Here is a 19,430-nt window from a genome sequence, read left to right on the forward strand (position 1 = left end):
AAGTAATTCCCTGGCTTGTAGAACACAAGAGCTCATTACTGCCAGTCTTGTTTAGTTATACTTAAGGACTTAGCAAAAAGACTTACCTAAACTTTCTAAGGCAAAGTCTAGTTGGCCTGTCTTAGTAGAATCATAAAACCTAATTGCATCTTGCACGATCTTCTTTGAAGTATCTTCCAAGTTTCCATATACTTCATATGAAGTGCCTATAAATAACATACATGTTATTAACTACCATCATAACTTTACTTTTATTAAACTACATTGCACAACTGACAACATAAACAAGGTTTAGTGACTTTTTTTTATGCAATGATGTTATAAACAGTCATTTTAGGCTTCCATTTCCATTAAAAGTACAAAACGTTCATGCTTCATATAAATGTAAGGGCCAGTATAACATAGTCAGTATAGCGACTGGCTATGGCCTGGCAGACTGAGGGATCGGAGTTTGAATTCTGATAGGGTTAAGAATTTTCTCTTCTGTATGTCATCCAGACCAGATCTGGGGCCCACCCAACCAATCCCATGGATACCAGGGGCTGCTTCCCTGGGGGTAAAGCAGTCAGGGCGTGAAGCTGACCACTCACCTCCAACTACTGTCTAGGTCACAAAAATGTGGTTTTATACATCCATGTCCCCAAACATCTTTATGGTGTATTGCTTAATTAGTTAAGCAAAGGGAACTTTACCCTTTTTTAACCTCCAGACAACTGTTAAATAGGCATTTTAATTAAGTATGTAAATTATGTCTGTATTAATAATTTGTCTCTGTGCTCATAAGTAATAATGTATAAGGGGTGCGCCTTCTTGGCCCTTGCACCGCGGCCACAGTGGTCTATTGTGCCTAAAAATCTCTTAAGTAATAACTCCTATGAATTTTATATTTATAACATGCAATTAATTGATAAATGCACGCAGTTCAAGCCTGGGTTTTGTTTGGTTTCATGTTGGGGATGGGTGGTTTAAGGATTCCACCCTCTACCCATACATGTTTGAAGGTTGAGAAAACAAGATATTTTTGTAACCAAATTTAATTAGAAGAGGGGCATCATGTTGGACAATTTAGCCTGTGTACTAAATCCAGTTAATTCATTTTTAAAACCCCTCTCAAGGTGAAATCCTAGGTACAGTTCTCTATGAATCAAAGGCTACAGATGAACATTTTCTTCTTGTGATACAAGGCATAATAGGTGATCATCTTTCTTCGTCTGAAGGATTGTCAGCTTGATGTATGTATATAGATGATGGAAAAATAAACTATGTACTCATATGCTTCCATGTAGCAATTTAAATAATGCAATTCCAGGTTTCTTGAAAACTATTTTACACACACATGTGCACGTGTATTCCCATTCTGCTGTAAATGTGAAAAATAAAAGAAATGGCAATATTTCAAATGCACAACAAACTTTTGTGCATATCTAAACTTACTCTGTTAGATTAATGCACTTTATTTGGAGCTTTCATTATATTAATCCATATAAACTTTTGTATATGTTATCTTCAGAAAGTGCCAGCAGAAACCAAAGGGCTTAAGCAATTCCATGTGGCTGAAAGTTTGATGTCTGCTAATTTGTTATAGATGAATACCATGGCATACTGATTTGCAGCAGGTTTTGTAGGACATGAGCTACAGCCTTGACATGTGTAACATCTCTCCCATCACTATTGCTGTAGTGCCATTGGCTCTAAGTATTTACTCTTGCCTCTTATTCACTGAAATCTGAGTAACCATTTTTCCCTCTTGCTATAGTACAGATATGAAAATACACAAAAAATATATTTCTAATAACACTGATTATGACAATTGCAGTTTTCCTGGATGTAACGCCATGTAGTCTCGTAGGAGTTTACTGATGTTACCAAACTTATCAGACTACCTGGTGTCACATCCCAGAACACAGAAATCTTCATAAAAAGTAATTATTTAGTTATAATAATATTTCATTATGTCTTACCCGTATCCAACGTTTGTAACAGATTTAAGAGATCCCTATGAACTTCACCTCTTAGTGTAAATAGTCCACTCTGTAAACATACATGTACCAAAATAAGTATTGAACATTACATGATCTATTTTTTCTATTCAATGAAGTGCACGTCTTAACAGTACTCTGTTAGTACTGTGACATGAATACCTGTTGCTATGTAACAGCTGCGAAATAAGCAACTATAAAAGAGCGGCTGCTAAGTAGTGGCAGTTGTATGGTTCCTTATTTTCCAGCCATTGCCTAGCAGTGGCTCTACATGCCACATTTACTTAAATGTACGAGGGATATCTGGTAAGTAAAGATACAAGTCCAGTAAAAAGGCAAGGGATTTTTTTTTTCAGAAATGGCAGTGCTGCTCTGAAATAGGAACAGTATAACAGGGCAGAATTCACCGGCCACAGCCACGGCAACGTTGTGCTCACAGTATGTGTTTAAAATGGCCGTGTTGATTCAAAATCCCACCAAATGTAAGGTTCATGCAGTAATTCGATTTATTCACGTGAAAGGAGAAACTGCTGCTGAAATTCATCATCAACTTGTTTCTGTTTACGGTGAAGATGTTATGAACAGGCAAAACATAGCAAAATGGTGTCATGAATTTGAAGCAGGAAGAAGTGTTGTTCATGATGAAGGCCATCCGTTGTCGCTGATGAAATCATACACAAAATATATGAAAACATTTGTGCTGACAGACGTTTAATCATTGATGAACTTCATCAACAGTGTCCAGAAGTGTCAAGCACTGTTCTCCATGGCTAAGAGAGCAGGTGGGAGATTTCTATGATGCAAGAATAAAAATACTCGTTCCCAGGCTCACTAAGTGCATTGCAATCCATGGTGACTATGTGAAAGGTAAATAAAGGATTGTTGTAAAAGTGCTACAAGTGAAAAAAAAAAAATGCTTCACAAATATTTTCTGGACTTTGTATCTTTACTTTCTGGATATGCTTTGTATAATGCCAGTCTGGACTATCACTGGAATAGTGATATCACTATCACTGATATCTGGAATATCACTGTATTCAGATATTCAAAAGGAAAAATACTACATGGAAGAGTTCAACAAGTGATATAAATGGAATAGCTCTTTGGCCTTTTGCCAAACCTGGTTCATTACTAATATGCAGTACTGTACAACCATAGTACTCTCCTTAGCAGATACCAATGGCAATGAGTATACTTGGTGAGACATGTTTCCATCCTCCCTATTCTCTCAAAGCATCTGTCTGTGATATGTGACAATTAAAACCTAATGATTTTTTGGTGCTATACCTTTAGCAGATTCAAAATTTGTTAGTATTTTTGAAATAAACATCTGATCACATTGCTGCAAAGTTTTAAAGCATACAAATTTCACGCAAGGAACTTGGAGAAAGCTGTCTAGTCTCATCACCTCTGAGTTGTACTTCTAACCCAAACCTTGTGACATCCATCATTTCCACTTTTAGGTTGTTTGTTTAATCTTGTGACATTTCACAAGATATTTTGTACAAACCCACAGAAGGAACATATTCATGTGAATTATACCACTGTAATGTCAGTAATGTTGACCACCAACAGTAGCAACTCATGTCACCTATTTCTTGCTTTAAGTGGAATTTCTTGTTTTCAATTCTGCCTAATGCCAGAATTGCATCAAAATTACTTCCAATAAGAATTCATACTGGCTATTCCCATTGCTCTAGTACTGCCCCAAAATTAATGAAATATCTGCTGCTACACATTTATTACAAAGTTTAGTATGCAGTTTTGAGTTTGATACAAACTGCATTCATTCTGTTTGAGAGATAGCTTCTTAAATTTGACCTTCTGTATTTTACAGTTCAAAATGTTATGTTATGTTTTCCTGTAGTTATCTATGTGCGCAGATAATTGAGGAGCTATTTCGAGGAAATTGCAGCTCTGTTCTAGAGAAGCGAACTTAACAGCCATGGGGATTCATTGCGCTGACCACACAACACCCTCTATCCACTAAAGTTGGCACTAACCTTGCCGACAAGAAGTGGTCACTCGGTTGGTATAGTTCGCTTGTGGACCCAAGCCATGGAGTTTGTTTTGTTTTATTTATGTGCATAACCATATTTCTCAGAATTCTGAATGGATATACGAGTATGTAATAATAATAATAATAATAATAAGAAGAAGAANGCAAAAATTCTGGTGTTTTGAAAATTATTGAATGATTTGTAACATATTGTCACATGTAGAAGATATGCAATCTCACGTGCAATATGGCAAATTGAAGTGTATGTAAATCAGCGATAGAGCTGTATTAGAGCATAATTAAGAGAGTGTGTGTAACCAAGCTGTCAATAAATCCAATCATCTGAACTAGAATCCGTCATTTCATCATGCTTACCCTCTACACGTGACATATAAGTGATTATATTCAGCTTTAGTAAATCATTTGCCAGTGTCTTCACAATTATACTCACAGACAGCTCTGTTCTGAGAAAATTTAGTTCTTGCCTAAGTACACTCATAGAGAGCTCTGTTCTGAGAAAATGTACTTCTTGCCTAAGTACACCTGTTTCCTGTTCCATATCTCTTGTGGTAGGCCAAAATAGACACACAAGATGTGAACCTACTACAGCTGGAATAAAGATGCAAAATGATTTAAATGTATGATAGAAATAACATGTTAATAAAGATTACTTATGCACAAATACCATGGAATATATTCTGCAAAAGAATGATCAGGGCAGTATGGTTGGTAGATGTCAGGCAATTAACTGACCTAAATCCTTGAGGACCATAATCCAGATTCTGAAGATATGAGAGGAAGTCCAAGTGCAATGCATGGGCAGAAGGCCCATGTACCTTCCTTATAAACCATAAATCAGCTCTTCATCAAATTATATTTGGGTGATGTGGAGTTCAAATCTCAGCCCCTGACAGCCCATCATGACCAGTCATTTGCAGTTTCTTCAGTCTCTCCAACAAAATGCCTGATGATTATCAAAAAGTAGGCTACGACCTATGCACCCAACCATTCAATGCTGTATAGCCTGAGATATTAACAGTGTGGTGAAACCACAAATGCTAAATGGATAAGATTTACATGCCCTTTTTATGCTACTGCAATGTTACTGTATTTCTATTTTAGAGAAAAATTGATTGCAACCACCAAGTTTGCTGTTGTATAATATTCTCCTTGGAATGCCTAGTCTTAACATGGATTTACGTGGAAAAAGAAAGTACTATATTTATATAAATAAGAACTAGAAGTTTGTGATGGTAACTTGTTACAATTAATATGTTGTTGGGGTAGAGGCCTTGCGACGAGCTGATCACTCGCCCAAGGAGTCCTACCGAATGTGTAAGATCTAGTAAACTGAAGTGAAACGGAGAGTTTCATGGAGGTAGGCCTAGGCCCAAATTGGGGCTGTAGCGCCACAGGATAAAAAAAAAATATGTTGTTGGACATTATCCATCATCTTGTCTATTCTTAAAAAACCGTCCTGTTTCTTTTAAAAACACAATGTTTCGGGGACTGGATTCTGTCCCTGTCTTCGGGTAAAACCTAAGCTCTGTCTATTGGACCCAACTGAGTAGGTTTTACCTGAAGATGGGGACAGAATCCAGTCACCAAAACATTGTTTTTTTTAAAAGAAACAGGACAGTTTTTAAGAATAGACAAGATGATGGATAATGTCCAACAACATATTAGTTGTAACTATATTTATGTGTTTTCACGTTGTGTCGTTTTACAGAAGCGAAGCCACTCAGCCAGTTTTTAGAACGTATGTGAATTAAAATCGTAATTAAATGACAATTTGACGCTCTGAAGGAAAGTCATACTTGAAATGCTGGAGGTACACTTACACGTTTCCCAGAATCTTACGCTTTCTACCTACAGGAAGGATGCCACTTAGATACCTTGACGTATATGGAAGGATAATATTGAAATAGATCTTAACTACAGCATGTTAGGATGCGGACTAGGTTCATCCGGCACAGAACAGGACCAAGTAACGAGCTCTTGTAAACACGGCACTGAACTTGTGTGTTCCATAAAAGGGGATGGGAATATTTCCTAACCATCTGCGTGAATATAAGTTTTCTTCCACAGAGTTGGTTCAATGAAACTCTCCTGTCATATATTCTGGGAAGTCGTGGTACCAGACTCGTCGGTTGACTTTCAACGGACTACACGGAATTACATCCCGGAAAATAGTATTGTTCAGACCTTCTGTCATAACCTTTCCGGCTGACATAATATAAAATTCAAATTCACACCCGAAAAATCGGCCACAATAAATATTAAAGCACAAGATGACAAAACAGTTTTTAAAACTTTAAATTACGCAATATTTGTCAGAAGTGCATTTACGAATACCATAAATAAATTACCTTAAGTTTAATGGCGAGTTTGTAAAGCCGTTCTTGGAAATTGTAACTGTAATACTTACCAATGATCACTACTAAAAAAATATGGAGGAACACATGAAGAATGGAATCACGTCTTCCTAGTGCTTTGTTATTCGCCATAATACCAATTTGTTCTCTTGTTTGCAAAAACAAAATTATATTGACGCGTGTTAGTGACTAGACGCAGGGCGTGTACAAAATATTGTATGCACTGAACGCTTATTGCTTGCGATTACGGACAGTTGCAGCACAAGACTGTTCTGCACCCTCCACAAATAACTAGAGCACACTTCAAGCATTCCCAGTCTCCTGTCTTCACTAGTCGTTGCTTGGTAACGGCTTCTACTTCTGTAATCACGACTCTTTATTGTTGTCAGAAAGCAGAGCGTTGCTACGGTTACTACCATCGTTAACAGACTAGCAGCCCATAGAAAATCGTCTAGCAGAAATGGAATAATGTGAAACCGCAATTTGCACAGACCACTACTACCATCTATTTTCCTCTGCAGAAGTTGTCGTTTATTTGTATTCGCTAAATCCGAGACCCACGTGAAGTTATTCGTCGCGCTGCTTAGGAAATACGCGGCAATATACACACGGGGTAACAGTCGCATTGTGACTTTGACTTTGACTACCGTGAAATGGTAAAACACCATCTACATCACTCAGTAACCACGAATGAAATAAAAGAGGAACTAGAGAAACAAGGTCATATCGTCACAATATAGCAAACGTCAGGCATCATAAGAAACAATGTCTTTGTTTTTCATAGACCTAGAACCTAAAGAAAACAATAAGAGCATATATGAAATGAAATACTTATGCAATATGGAAATAACAGTGGAAGCCCCAAGAAAGAAAAACGACATTGTACAGTGCACAAGATTTCAGTGCTGCGGTCTTACAGAAACATATCGCGCTAGACCGTATATATATTATGTTAAATGAGGAGGCGAACACAACACAACCTTCTGTAAAAGAATCCAAATACTACAGCAAAAATGCGCACTATGCGGATGAAACCACCGGGCCAATTACAAAGTTTTTGACATATATAAAAACTTACAAAAAACGAGAAGCAAAACAACAGTTCAACCACGACGAAACTTCACTCAGTCACATAACACAAATATTAACATCAACAATAATAACCAATTTCCTCCTTTAGAATTCAATCAACCTCCAGTCCCAACTCCAGCAAATCGACAGAGTCCCTATTCCAAAATATGCACACGAAACCTGCAGTCATCCAACATATCAGAGCAGCTCTCAACCTTCTTAAATGAATTCAAAGCTATGTTCAACCAATTAACCAATCAAAACAGCTGTATTAAATATGCTAAGCACCCTTAAAAACAAAATTGACCAATAATGGAAAATTCGCTACGAATTTGACTCTGCAATGCCAACGGGCTATCAAACCACAAACTAGAACTGCAAAACTTCATACAAATACATAAAATAGATATTGCATTAATATCAGAGACGCATTTCACTACTGGAGCAATGTTTAAAATACTGTCACGTGTCCGGGTATCCATGACAAATAATTACTGGTTTACGGCTTTAGACGAAGCTGTTTATTGAAGAATTACGCCAGGCGGAACTACAGACAATTATCACACACGATAATAATAACACTTCGTAACTGCGAACAATTATCACACTCTAATGTTCGTTGTAACTACGCCACACGAAGACTTCTGTCAGTTCTCCTCTTGCTTCTTTCGCTGATCACTGATCCCATCTCCTCTCTGGTCTGATATTATCTCACTTCTTAGCTTATCTGCCGCAATCTACTATTTTAAAAGTAGATCTTCGCGTATTGCTGAGAGAACACTTTGTGCAAGGGTTCTCTTTTTCTTCGACGCAGCGTTGGCTAGCGTATCCATTGCTGCAGGAACTCAAACAATTCTGTCTCTGTTGCCTAGGCAATTTCCTAGGTAGCGATGTGCCTACGTATTCGTTGCCTAGGAACTGCTAGCTGTTGACTAGCAATGGATGCAGGTTTACACGCAGTGTCTTTACCGTCTTTACAGTGCGTTACCTAGGAAGTGACACTTCTCTATGCAGTGGGTTCAACCTGTAACAATATCATACTACAAATTCTACCATGTTCCTCACCCAGAAGAGATACCAAATTTTCAGTATTCATTATATTTCGTTGGTGTCTCCGCCTTATTGTGGTGAGGAGGTTTGAGTATGCCAAGGACCCTGAGAGCTATACCAGCGGTAGCGTAGCTACTGGCAGGGCCTCCCTTGCTGGACAGGTCAAAGGGTTGGCATCAGACGAAGAGAGACACCAAAAACCAAAAACTGATGCCGGAAACAGCGTCATGAGCAGCGACTTGAAGCACAAAGCAAATGATGCTCGAGATGGTTCAAGTTCGTATAGCAACAGGTGTGACCAGAGTGGTTTGAACTGCTGTTGTACTGCGATGGGGAAAGCAAATGGAAAAACTACCACATTATCACTTTTCCTGGATAGTCTCTTTCCAAAAACAGAAGATCGCATTAAGTGGAGGAACTGTTTTGGAAGAGACTGCGGACTTGTTGTCTGACAGATTACTGATGATGATGATGATATTATTATTTCTGCCATATTATTCTGCCCAGTACTGAAATGGTGAAGATGAATATATCATATTTTCTTATATCATTAAATGCAGTCTTAATCTTGTTGACAAGAGTGTATTTCACATTCTTGAATTCCATCATTCTAATGAAAATAATAATAAATGGGGACATGAGTATTGTTGCTTTGAATACTTGATTTATAATACTTAAATGTAACCGAAAAAATGTGTTCTGTATGGCATTCAAGTGTAAGTTATGAGGAAATTATGGGATTTAATATATTGTGACATGGATGGCGTAGCGGGAGGTGGGGGTCACGTGAACTCTGTGATCTCGCGAGTATCTCTGATGGAAACAGAATTTTCTTTCAAGTTTCCCCACCTTCAGCTTTCCTAAATACAAGTATTCCATGTATGTTACAGTTCACAATGTTCAGTGCCTTTGGTTAAAGAAGTGTTTCATGTGAAAGAAAGGTCATGACTTTCCAAGCACTGGTGAGAAACTTTCTCCAGATATATAATTTGCAACCTAATCTCTTGTATTCCAGAGCTGCAGAGGCTCTTATTCCGTTATTTTTCTTTTTTGGAAAGGGTGGGGGACCAAGGTTAATAGCACTTCACTCAAATCAAACCCAAAGGATATGGGTGAAGTGATACTGAACTTACTGATGGAGCTGAGCCCTTCTTGAGAACCCTCCAATTATGCAGCCACTCGATTCTAAGGTTCATTACTGTGTTCACAAGAGCACTCGACTGGTCCCTATCCTGAGCCAGATAAATCCAATCCATACCATACCATCCTATCTCTCTAGGATACATTTTAATATTTTCCACCCACCTACATCTTGGTCTTCCCAGTGGTTTCCTTCCTTCCAGCTTTCCCATCAACATCCTGTATGCATTCCTCTTCTCCTTCATGCTACATGCCCTGCCCATCTCATACCTGACCTGATCATTCTAATTATACTTGGAGAAGAGTACAAATTATGAAGCTCTTCATTATGCAATTTTTTTCCAACCTCCTGTCACTTCATCTCTCTTCAGTCCAAATATTCTCAACACCCTCAGTCTCTGCTGCTCCCTTAATGTCAGAGACCAAGTTTCACACCTATACGGAACCATAAGCAAAATTATAGTTTTGTACATTCTAACTTTTATATTTTTGAACAGCAGATGAGAAGATGAAAGGTTCTGAACTGAATGGTAGCAAGCATTACCTGAGTCCAATCTCTTCTAATTTCCTCCTGAATCAGGTTATCATTTGTTATAGTCATTCCAAAATATTTGAACTGTGCCACATTTTAAAAACATTTGTTACCTATCTTTATGTTATGATTTTGCCCTGCATTTTGGTGGCAAGACAGCAACATATATTTAGTTATCTCTGTGTTTACTTCTAGGCCAAAAACCTTACTATTGTCAATTAAAGTTTGTATGTTTCTCTTTATGGTGTCTGTATTATCACCCAATAGATTCACATCATCAGCACAGACCAACAGCTGATGTTTCCCATTTAATTTCAGTCCACCTAGTTTTCCTGGACCTTCTTAATGGCATATTCTAAACCAAACATGAAAAGCAGTGGTGATAAAGCATCTCCTTGTTTCAGACCATTTTGGATAGGAAAATTATCAGACAGATGTTTACCTATACAGACTTTACCATACATTTCGTTTAAACACATTTTAGTCAGCCAAACTAATATCATGGGTACCTCAAAATCTATCAGAATATTGTACAGTACTTCCCTCCTAACTGAATCATAGACAACACCTCTTGAAGTCATTTATTTCTCTATACAGATCTCTAATGTTCTTGTTCTTACTATGCATTTCAAGCTCATCAGTTTTTTTTCCATCAGATATTCCCTCTTTTTATTCCTGAAATGCCATCATATATTGTTCACATTATCCCCATTTATTTCGCTGGATCCTGTAACCATTGCAATTTGGCTTTATTCCTTTAATAATTTTGAACATCCTTCATCAAACCGTGGCTTATGCTTCTTCAGTTCACAATAACCTAGATTCTCTTTGGCAGAAATTTTAATATTCTCTCTAATAGTTTCCCAAACTTTATTAACATCAACCTCAGTTTCCAAGTTTTCCAAAGCTGCAAACCTATTTGATATTTCAACACGATACTGCTCTTTACCCTCTACCTCATTTAATTTCTTGAGTGAACCTCTCCATATGAACTCTGTGCATTGTTTGTTTACCCACTGCCAGTCTTTCCCTAATCTTTGCCACCACCAGGTAGTGGTCAGTATCACAATTTGCTGTCCTGAATGATTGGACATCAAGTACACTTGAATGCCACCAGGTGGGCCCCTTGTCACCACAGCATGGCGTCCTCAGGTAGCGGATGGAGGAGACGCTGCGAATATACTGAATAAGCAGTCACGGACAGCCGACAAGGGATGGTCCTCCAGCTTGGGGTTGGGTGTGAGGCTAACAAATCTTCACCATAAAAATAAGCTTGGTATGAAGATTATCAACAAGCCTCAGACCTGGACAGATTCCTTGGATAAACGACCCATGAAACATGTTATATTTGATGCTATGAAATTTAGAATGTCCACAACTGAGGAAGAAAAATTTTCATTTGGCCTGACTTTGACAGTTCAGTGTTTACAATTTTAACAACAAAATAATTATTTCCAATATTGAACTATATGTTTTCTGATGCCTTGTGTTCAGAAGGCAAATACAGGGATCTTTTACAATGTTCCATCTCTGTAGGAATTAAAGGAATAATTATCTGGAGAGAAGTCTGATGTTTAGTACCTAGGTGATTATAGGCAGATGGATAATGCTTTTGTCTAGGGGGAAAGGAGGATCCATTCCTTTGCCATGCACTTCAAACATCACTAGAGACTGTTAAAATTCACCATGAAAGCAACCACAGTCATATTGCAGTTCCTTTGGACACGTAGTATTTGATAGCACTGTTTGCTGCCTGCCTCCATTCATTTATTACATAAGAAGGATTTTGAGAAACAGAGTTACCTCTATGTGTCTCCTGATTCCTCTATTAACATCAGTATTTTAGACAATAAGTTGTCAATTTTGTGAGTCTGTGTGTGAACACCATGCCATCTTGGTGCTTTATAACTTTATTTCATTAACAATAAAAACATGATGTAGGTAAGTCAATAATTATCCACAGTGTAGCTATAAATTTTATTTCGATACAAATAGAAAACATACATTAATATAAGTTTTTTAATACAGTCCCCTTGCTTTTCAACGCACTTGGTCCATCGTTGCACAAGCTTCCTGATGCCCTCAGAAAAGAAGGTTTTCGGCTGAGTAGCGAGCCACACATGCACTGCTTCCTTCACTTCTTGGTCTGAGGTGAATCGACGGCCCCTTAATGCCTCTTTGAGTGGACCAAACAAGTGGTAGTCAGAAGGGGCGAGATCAGGACTATATGGAGGATGAGCCATTACATCAAACTTGAGTTTCTGGAGGGTTTCAGCAGTGTGAGCAGCAGTATGTGGACGGGCATTGTCGTGCAACAACACAACACCTTTCGACAGTAGTCCTCGGCGTTTGCTTTGAATTGCAGGCTTTAGCCTGTCAGTAACCATCTCACTGTAACGAGCACTGTTTATTGTTATGCCCCTCTCCTGATAATGTTCCAGTACTGGGCCTTGTGAGTCCCAAAAAACTGTAAGCATCAGTTTTCCTGCGGATGGTTGGCTTTTGAACTTTTTCTTGCTGGGCGATTGTGGATGTTTCCATTCCATACTCTGCCGTTTACTCTCCGGCTCGCAATGATGGATCCATGTTTCATCACCAGTGATGATTCTGTCTAAGAAGACGCCACATTTGTTACCATAGTGATCCAAATGTTGTTGGCAGATGTCCAAGCACATTTGTTTATGCAACACTGTGAGTTCTTTTGGGACCCATCTTGCACAGACCTTATGAAACCCAAGTCTGTTGTGGATGATTTCGTAGGCAGAGCCATGACTAATTTGGAGATGATTTGCCACTTCATCAATAGTCACTCGTCTGTCTAACAGAACCATGTCACGTGCATGCTCAATGTTGTCCTCATTTGTGGCCGTGGATGGTTGTCTGGCTCCTTCCTCATGCATAACACTTGTGCAACAATTTTTTAATTTTTCAATCCATTCGTAGACACTCCGTTGCAGCAAAACACTCTTCCCGTATTGTCCTGAAAGTCTTTGATGGATTGCGGCCCCTGATAATCCTTCTGACCACAAAAACCGAATCACTGAACGTTGCTCTTCTTTGGTGCAAACAGAAAGCAGAGCAGCCATGATTAACGGCAAGGCAGTGACGATGGAACTGACCTAGCAACATCAAACCTGCGTAGAAATAATGACAAGGAAACCACGCATGTCGATGCTGCGCAAAATGACTGTGCTGCCAACAGAAACACAAATACAACTGCATTGCGGATAATTATTGACTTCCCCTCGTATATGTGGAACTTCTGAAATAGAAGCAACACATGTAGACCTTGAGCTATGTGCAATATCTGTCTCCAGATTCAGCACATACATTTGTGGGAGCATCCCCACAGCGTCTGACAGACAACCGTCACCCCTTTCAGAAAGTGCCAAACAGGCAGCTGTGACCAAAGAGACACGGACTTTATACCCTTTCCAACTACTGCGACTTATATACCAGCTACATATATTTATAAACTTCACCATGGCCCCGCCTTTCCGTGCACGGCCCAATGGATGCACACCGTGACAACTGCAACTTTAGCTCCACCTCCCGGCCGGTAGTATTTAAGACCGGAAGCCCAAGGTGCAAGGAGTTCAACTCGAAACGGCAACACAGAGGCATCAACTCCACTTCTGCTACCGGGCAACTGACTTAGCTGCCGTGAGCCTTCGGTGAACGCATATCCCGCAACCCAGCAACCGGCCGATCCAGTCGATCCTACCGGCACGCTCAGCACTGCATCACCGCCCAGACAGGCCAGCCAATGCTTGAATATTATACTTGTATTCTGTGTCCTGTATATTGACTTTAAACAATTCAATATATACAATCGTACAGTTTCGTGTGGTTTGTCTATTGGAGTATTGACGACAATCCCACACATTAATACTATAGATTAATTGGGTGATTTTAGTGAAATTCTGATTGAACATCATGCCAGTGGAGATCTTGACCTTGGTACCATTTATCTGTTTCTTAACAATACCAATATGACATTTAAATGAACATATATTTTGATTACTGAACTTAATTGTAAATAACCAAGAAAATTTTCAGACTGATTCTGCCATACACAGTATTAATACAAGGAATAAGCACCACCTTCATAGACCCAACTGTCAATTGCCAGTCTCTCATGTTATCAGAAGTGTGCACACTCTGTCCACATGAAATCTGTCAACAATCTATACCGTCTGGTCTCAAAAATCTTACAAATGAAAAGGTACAATTTAACACATTCAGGACCGGAGGGGCCAATTGGCCCCCTACGTTTCTATAGCGTTGCGGACCGGGCGGGCCAATTGGCCATTTTCTGATGCGTTATGTTGCAACCGACTATATCTCGCTGTGTGGCCACGTTGCATCATAACTACTGCGTAGTTGACCTTGGGAATGTTTGCTGGCTTAGCCAGTAACATGATCACACTCATTTCCTGTCACACCCTAAAGAAAAAACTAGTCTGCAACGTGTTAAAACATCACTAAGATGCTTACATACACACATCATTTCTGAATGAATTCACAGTGGGAGCTAACTCTTCTGTCAGACCTACAGTTGCAGACTTCTTGTTGGAAGCAACATTTAGGTCAACTACACACAACCTAACAAGGCAAAAACATGGCAGTAAATTTTAAAGTCATTTGGAACATTCATTAATACAAACATACCACCAATTTCAGCAGTAATTAGAACAAAAGTGGTACCTTTAATGCAATCAAGCATTTTATTTAGATTTCCTGCAAATATAAAGCACAAACTGTATTGTAAAAATACATGCCTGGTACATCTTCATTTATCACTTCAAATAGCAATGTTACGAAATGCCATGGAAGCATTTTGCACATGTAAATCTTAATCTTATTACCCAAATTATTTTTCTACTGTTAAAGTTTTGATTTCATACATCAATAATCAAACTGTTCAAGGTGGCACAAACCATATCTTTCAGCAAGCACCATTTTGGATGAATGTGCAATCAACATGCAGTGTTGTCTCCTGCAGTCATCAGTAGAAGTAACAATGCAACAACATGCACATTAAGACTGTTACCAAGTATGCGGTAAGACTGTTTTATTGTAACATCACTAGGTAAACTGAAAGCTTGATCAGGAAAACACATAAGTCTTGCCACTTCACGGTGTGTGAAATAACGCAGCCCAAGCCCCCTCAGTAATTCCAACTGTGCACCAGTATCCCGAGAATGTAAATGGCTCTGTTCAAATGCATTGGCAATTACATCTGGTGATGCTGGAGAAAATACAGAGCCAGTTCCTTCTACATAATGTCCATATGCTTTTGTAAAGCAGCAAGATCTTGTTGAATGCGGCCCAACGATGTCCAGAAGCCATGCATACTTTTCTAACACTCTGTCTGGCACATAAAACTGTTCAAAGTAGTTTGGTGATTTATCTGTCTCTAAAATATGGTTTAAATAATAGCATGTTCCTTCAGAGGTCTTTGGGTTTCCCTGAACTAGACACTTATGCTTTGAATTTAATGCAGCCATCTTCTCATATACTGTTCCTGCAAAGCTGCAGGCTGTGTTTAAAGGAACAGGCAGGCTTTCCATCTACATAACAAAAAAAGATAATCTTTCAGATACTAACTACATACAAATGATAGTACGATAGTATAGTATACTATGTATGATAGTATACTAGTACGCACATCCAATTAAGGAGAATTCTACAAATAATGCAAAACAGAAATAAAGTAAAGTACACTATATGTTTAGAGTGGAGTGTCCTGCATTATGACAGCATGTATTCTTTTAGGTGGTTACCAGCATTTCAATCAATCAATATATTTGTTCCAAGAATCCATATTTGGTGATACAAACTCCTGATATAGGACAAGTCAGCAACTACATATTAAAATAACATACATATTGTACATGAGTCAATTATACTGTAAAACATAACTACCTAGAGATTTCATACACATCACTCATACAATACATCATCCCACTTGCAATTCAATAACCAAAACAAAGTCTGTATCCCAAATTTATATATTTTTTAAGCCATCAGATATAGAACACGTCACATACATATATTAGTTCCGGGCACAGAACCACTTACCTTACAATAGCATTCATAAAAGATACAATAATTATACATAATTTCATAGGAACATCCTACCTTCACCTTGAAGGTAGAAATGAAATGGTCAAAAACCGTTTATTCAGAGTACTTATGGAGTTACAAATAATGAAATATTCAAAACATGAATAAAAGATGGTATATACCTATTTTGACATCTTATTACCATGTTAACATTCCCCTCGGAACATAACATTCTCCTCACACCTACAGATTTTGTTTCTATCATAATGATGCCAAGGCGAGCCCAAGATTAAGTAAAATTTAGAAGTTTAACCACTGGACGCGTAACTCAGAATGTCTGGTTTGTATGAAATATATATGAATCTCATAATGAAGCAGATCCAGCTGTTCTCATGACATTCATAAAGGTAAAGATGTCCCTGTGCTTAACTAATTAAGCACTACGCCATGAAGATGTATGGGGAAGTGGATGTTTAAAGCCCAGGTTTTCTAGACCCTGGCACTAGTTGGAGGTGAGTGGTAAACTTCACGCCCTGGGGAAAGAGTCCCCGGTATCCATTGAATAGGAGGGTGGGTGAACTCCAGAGCCAGTCTGGACAATGTGGAGAAGAGAAAATTCTCGACCCTACCAGGACTCCAACTCTGACCCCCCACCGTCCAGCCCGTAGCCAGTCGCTATACCAGCTCCTCAATACATTCATATGCCTACCAAATATAAGAAACACCTAGAATAATATACTTACAATATGAGGCTGCAGTGGGAAGTTGAAGTAAAGAGGCCTTCTCTTTGCAATGAGGTAGTACCGATGCCGGGTATTGGGAATTGAGAACATGGATGGACTAAGAATAAACTGCTGGTAGCAGAAGTCCAAATCCTCAAGAATTTTAATTAGTGCTTTGCAAGCTTCAGATTTCTCAAAGCCTTTTACATTTTCAATGATTAAATATTTCCACTTTGTATTAAGATGTGGAAAGATACGTAGAAGATGGATAAATGAACAAGTTCTATTGTCTGATATGTCTCTCTTCAAACCAACCCTGAAAAAAAGTAAAACCCATTCAACATATTCCAGATGGCAATATTTTCTCTTATCAAATCTTCTAAAATGTATCAAATGCTTACCTTGTAAAAGGTTGACATGGAGGACTCATGAGAATCGTATCAATATCATAGCCGTTTATTTCATCCACTGAAAGAGACTGAATATTCCTCTGTAATAATTTTGTATCAGGAAAATTATGTTGATACACTTTATTGGCTATGGTGTTGATATCCACAGCTACCTTTACTTCACCAATAATACCACTTTCTGAAATGACAGAGATTAATGGATGGACACATAGGTTACATCAATTTCATTGAAAGTATCAATATAAACCTACTTTTACCAAGCAGGATGGTGTAGCATTAACACTCTAGACTGGTATTTTGGGATGTGCATGATTTGAATATTGGCAGGTTTCTCTTGGTTTTCCTCAGTCCATCCAGAAACCACTTCCTGTTTCCACATAGTACCTTGATTAGGCCATAACCACTTCCTGTTTCCAATTCGCCAAGCATTCCACCATTTGATGCTACACGGGTTGAGATGCTGTGCCACAGCAAAACAAATGGAAAATAAAAACATTTTGCCCAGCGACCTCTTTTTAATATTTCAGTTTTTGTACATACTTACACATCATGAAAATAACATACATATTAACAGAACACTGAATTTAAATTTCCTAAGCAGAAGTTCAGTTAGGTTTTTAGATGGTGTATAGATTTATCTGTGATCCATTTAATGAGACTGTAAAAAGAGCTGGCTGTTGAATAATAGGATTAGTGAAGAATGAAATGGAGGTAATGTGAAAGAGAGTGATCATGAGCTAGTTTGAGGTTCCATCCTGGTATTTGCTTTTCTTTTCCCCACAGCATCTACACCAGCTGTGGGGTTCAGCTAGCCTCTCACCAAATAGGCATTACATAGTCAGGGACTTGGGTATTTCTGCGGAAGATTGGCCCAAGCCCAGGCCTTATGGAGCCCAGATTTTACATACTTACTTATGGAGCTGAGCCCTTCTTGAGGAGCTGCCAAATCTACTGCTATTCAAGAATTTCCCAGCATGAATGAACCCAAAGGTTCATTACCCTGTTCACAATAACCCTCCACTGGTCCCTATCCTGAGCCAGACCAATGTAATCCATACCATCCCATCCTAAAGCAGCCTCCGTAGTCTCATGACTCAAGGTACGCGGGTTCAAACCCGGCGGTGGTCGTGGAATTTTTAAGGGCGGAAAAATTCAGGGAACAAGTCCTCCGGGACGGACTTTAAGCCGTGGGTCCTGTGTTGTAGATTTATGGCACATAAAAGATCCTCATGTCTCTAGCAGACCTCTGAGCAAAATTAGGCAACNGCCAGTGGTCTCTTTCCTGCTTGCTTTCCCACCTGTACCCTATATGTATTCCTCCCCTCCCCCAATCGTGTTATATGCCCTGCCCACCTCATCCTCCTTGACTTGATCATTCTAATTATGCTTGGAGAAGAGTACAAGTTATGAAGCTGCTCATTATGCAGTTTTCTCCAACCTCCTGTAAATTCTACATACTGCAATTTTTATCTCAGCCATAAAGATAATAAAACGTGACTTCAAGACTATCTGCAGTTAAGCTGCGCCTGAGCACCCTGAAATGTCATTAAACTAACAGTAACGGTAGGTATTATTTCGAAAGGTTCAACTTCAGTTGGTTACATTTACACGCGCACAGAAAAGGTTATGAGGTTATATACTGATAGTCTTCATATACATATTATACTATACCTTTAAAAGCAAAATGCATCCCGCCTATACCGCTATATAATTCTAAAACCTTCATTTTTTATAATGACCTTTCAAAGATTCAATCGTTAAGACTTCAAAACCAAATTTTTAAACTCAGCTTGATGTAAACCCTAATGAGAGGCCATGCGATAGTTCGAGATAGGAGATTATGTCAAAGAATTCTGTAATCCTGGCAGCTGATAAGCAGATGTATAGAATAAGCTACATTTATACCATAATTCATGTGTTTCGATAATAATATAGATGGATATATTAATGTATTTTGATCTACATGATAAAATAAAAAGGGATGAATGTAAGGTATCGATAAGAATTTTGACAGCTATTCCGCGAATTTTTCGTGATGCGCTTTAACACGCTTAGCAGGTGCCAGCGATAGTCACGTGATAAG

At 38.6% G+C, this 19,430-nt stretch overlaps 2 protein-coding genes across 9 annotated transcripts in view; both read right to left on the bottom strand.

The window, feature by feature from the left end:
- LOC111870023 (SUN domain-containing protein 1-like) overlaps nucleotides 1-6,884 on the bottom strand; it is a 12,112-nt gene extending 5,228 nt beyond the window's left edge. Inside the window, exons 1-5 of one of the 5 annotated variants that reach the window (XM_023861962.2) lie at nucleotides 5,820-6,262; nucleotides 4,732-4,971; nucleotides 4,430-4,587; nucleotides 1,962-2,031; nucleotides 87-206 (exon numbers count right to left, since the gene is read on the bottom strand). In XM_023861962.2, the coding sequence (XP_023717730.1) occupies nucleotides 87-206; nucleotides 1,962-2,031; nucleotides 4,430-4,587; nucleotides 4,732-4,810 (427 nt within the window). In that variant the 5' untranslated portion in view covers nucleotides 4,811-4,971; nucleotides 5,820-6,262. The other 4 variants (XM_023861961.2, XM_023861960.2, XM_023861964.2 and 1 more) reach the window with 4 other exon arrangements.
- A 7,965-nt stretch (nucleotides 6,885-14,849) lies between these two features.
- LOC111870022 (tRNA (cytosine(38)-C(5))-methyltransferase) lies at nucleotides 14,850-19,378 on the bottom strand. 4 transcript variants are annotated; one of them, XM_023861959.2, is made up of 5 exons: nucleotides 19,019-19,378; nucleotides 17,599-17,807; nucleotides 17,339-17,415; nucleotides 16,959-17,253; nucleotides 14,850-15,719 (listed from the first exon to the last, which is right to left on the bottom strand). In XM_023861959.2, the coding sequence occupies exons 3-5, from the start codon at nucleotides 17,365-17,367 to the stop codon at nucleotides 15,126-15,128; spliced, it is 918 nt and encodes a 305-aa protein (XP_023717727.1). In that variant the 5' UTR covers nucleotides 17,368-17,415; nucleotides 17,599-17,807; nucleotides 19,019-19,378; the 3' UTR covers nucleotides 14,850-15,125. The 4 variants fall into 4 exon arrangements, with proteins under 4 accessions (XP_023717727.1, XP_023717726.1, XP_023717725.1 ...); XM_023861958.2 differs by having other exon boundaries at nucleotides 17,339-17,525; nucleotides 17,605-17,807; nucleotides 19,019-19,377; XM_023861957.2 differs by having other exon boundaries at nucleotides 17,339-17,525; nucleotides 19,019-19,377.
- Between the last annotated feature and the right edge of the window lie 52 nt (nucleotides 19,379-19,430).

The sequence above is a fragment of the Cryptotermes secundus genome, unplaced genomic scaffold (assembly GCF_002891405.2).
Source record: "Cryptotermes secundus unplaced genomic scaffold, Csec_1.0 scaffold109, whole genome shotgun sequence".
Classification (NCBI taxonomy): Eukaryota; Metazoa; Arthropoda; class Insecta; order Blattodea; family Kalotermitidae; genus Cryptotermes; species Cryptotermes secundus.

Excerpts from the sequence above, each read along its gene's own strand:
- LOC111870022 (XM_023861955.2), bottom strand. The coding sequence starts at position 19,073 with ATGAAGGTTTTAGAATTATATAGCGGTATAGGCGGGATGCATTTTGCT. Across the intron at positions 17,526-19,018 it reads GATGCATTTTGCTTTTAAAG|AAAGTGGTATTATTGGTGAA; the intron begins GTATAGTATAAT and ends CTGTCATTTCAG. Across the intron at positions 15,720-16,958 it reads TCCCACTGCAGCCTCATATT|ATGGAAAGCCTGCCTGTTCC; the intron begins GTAAGTATATTA and ends TTTGTTATGTAG.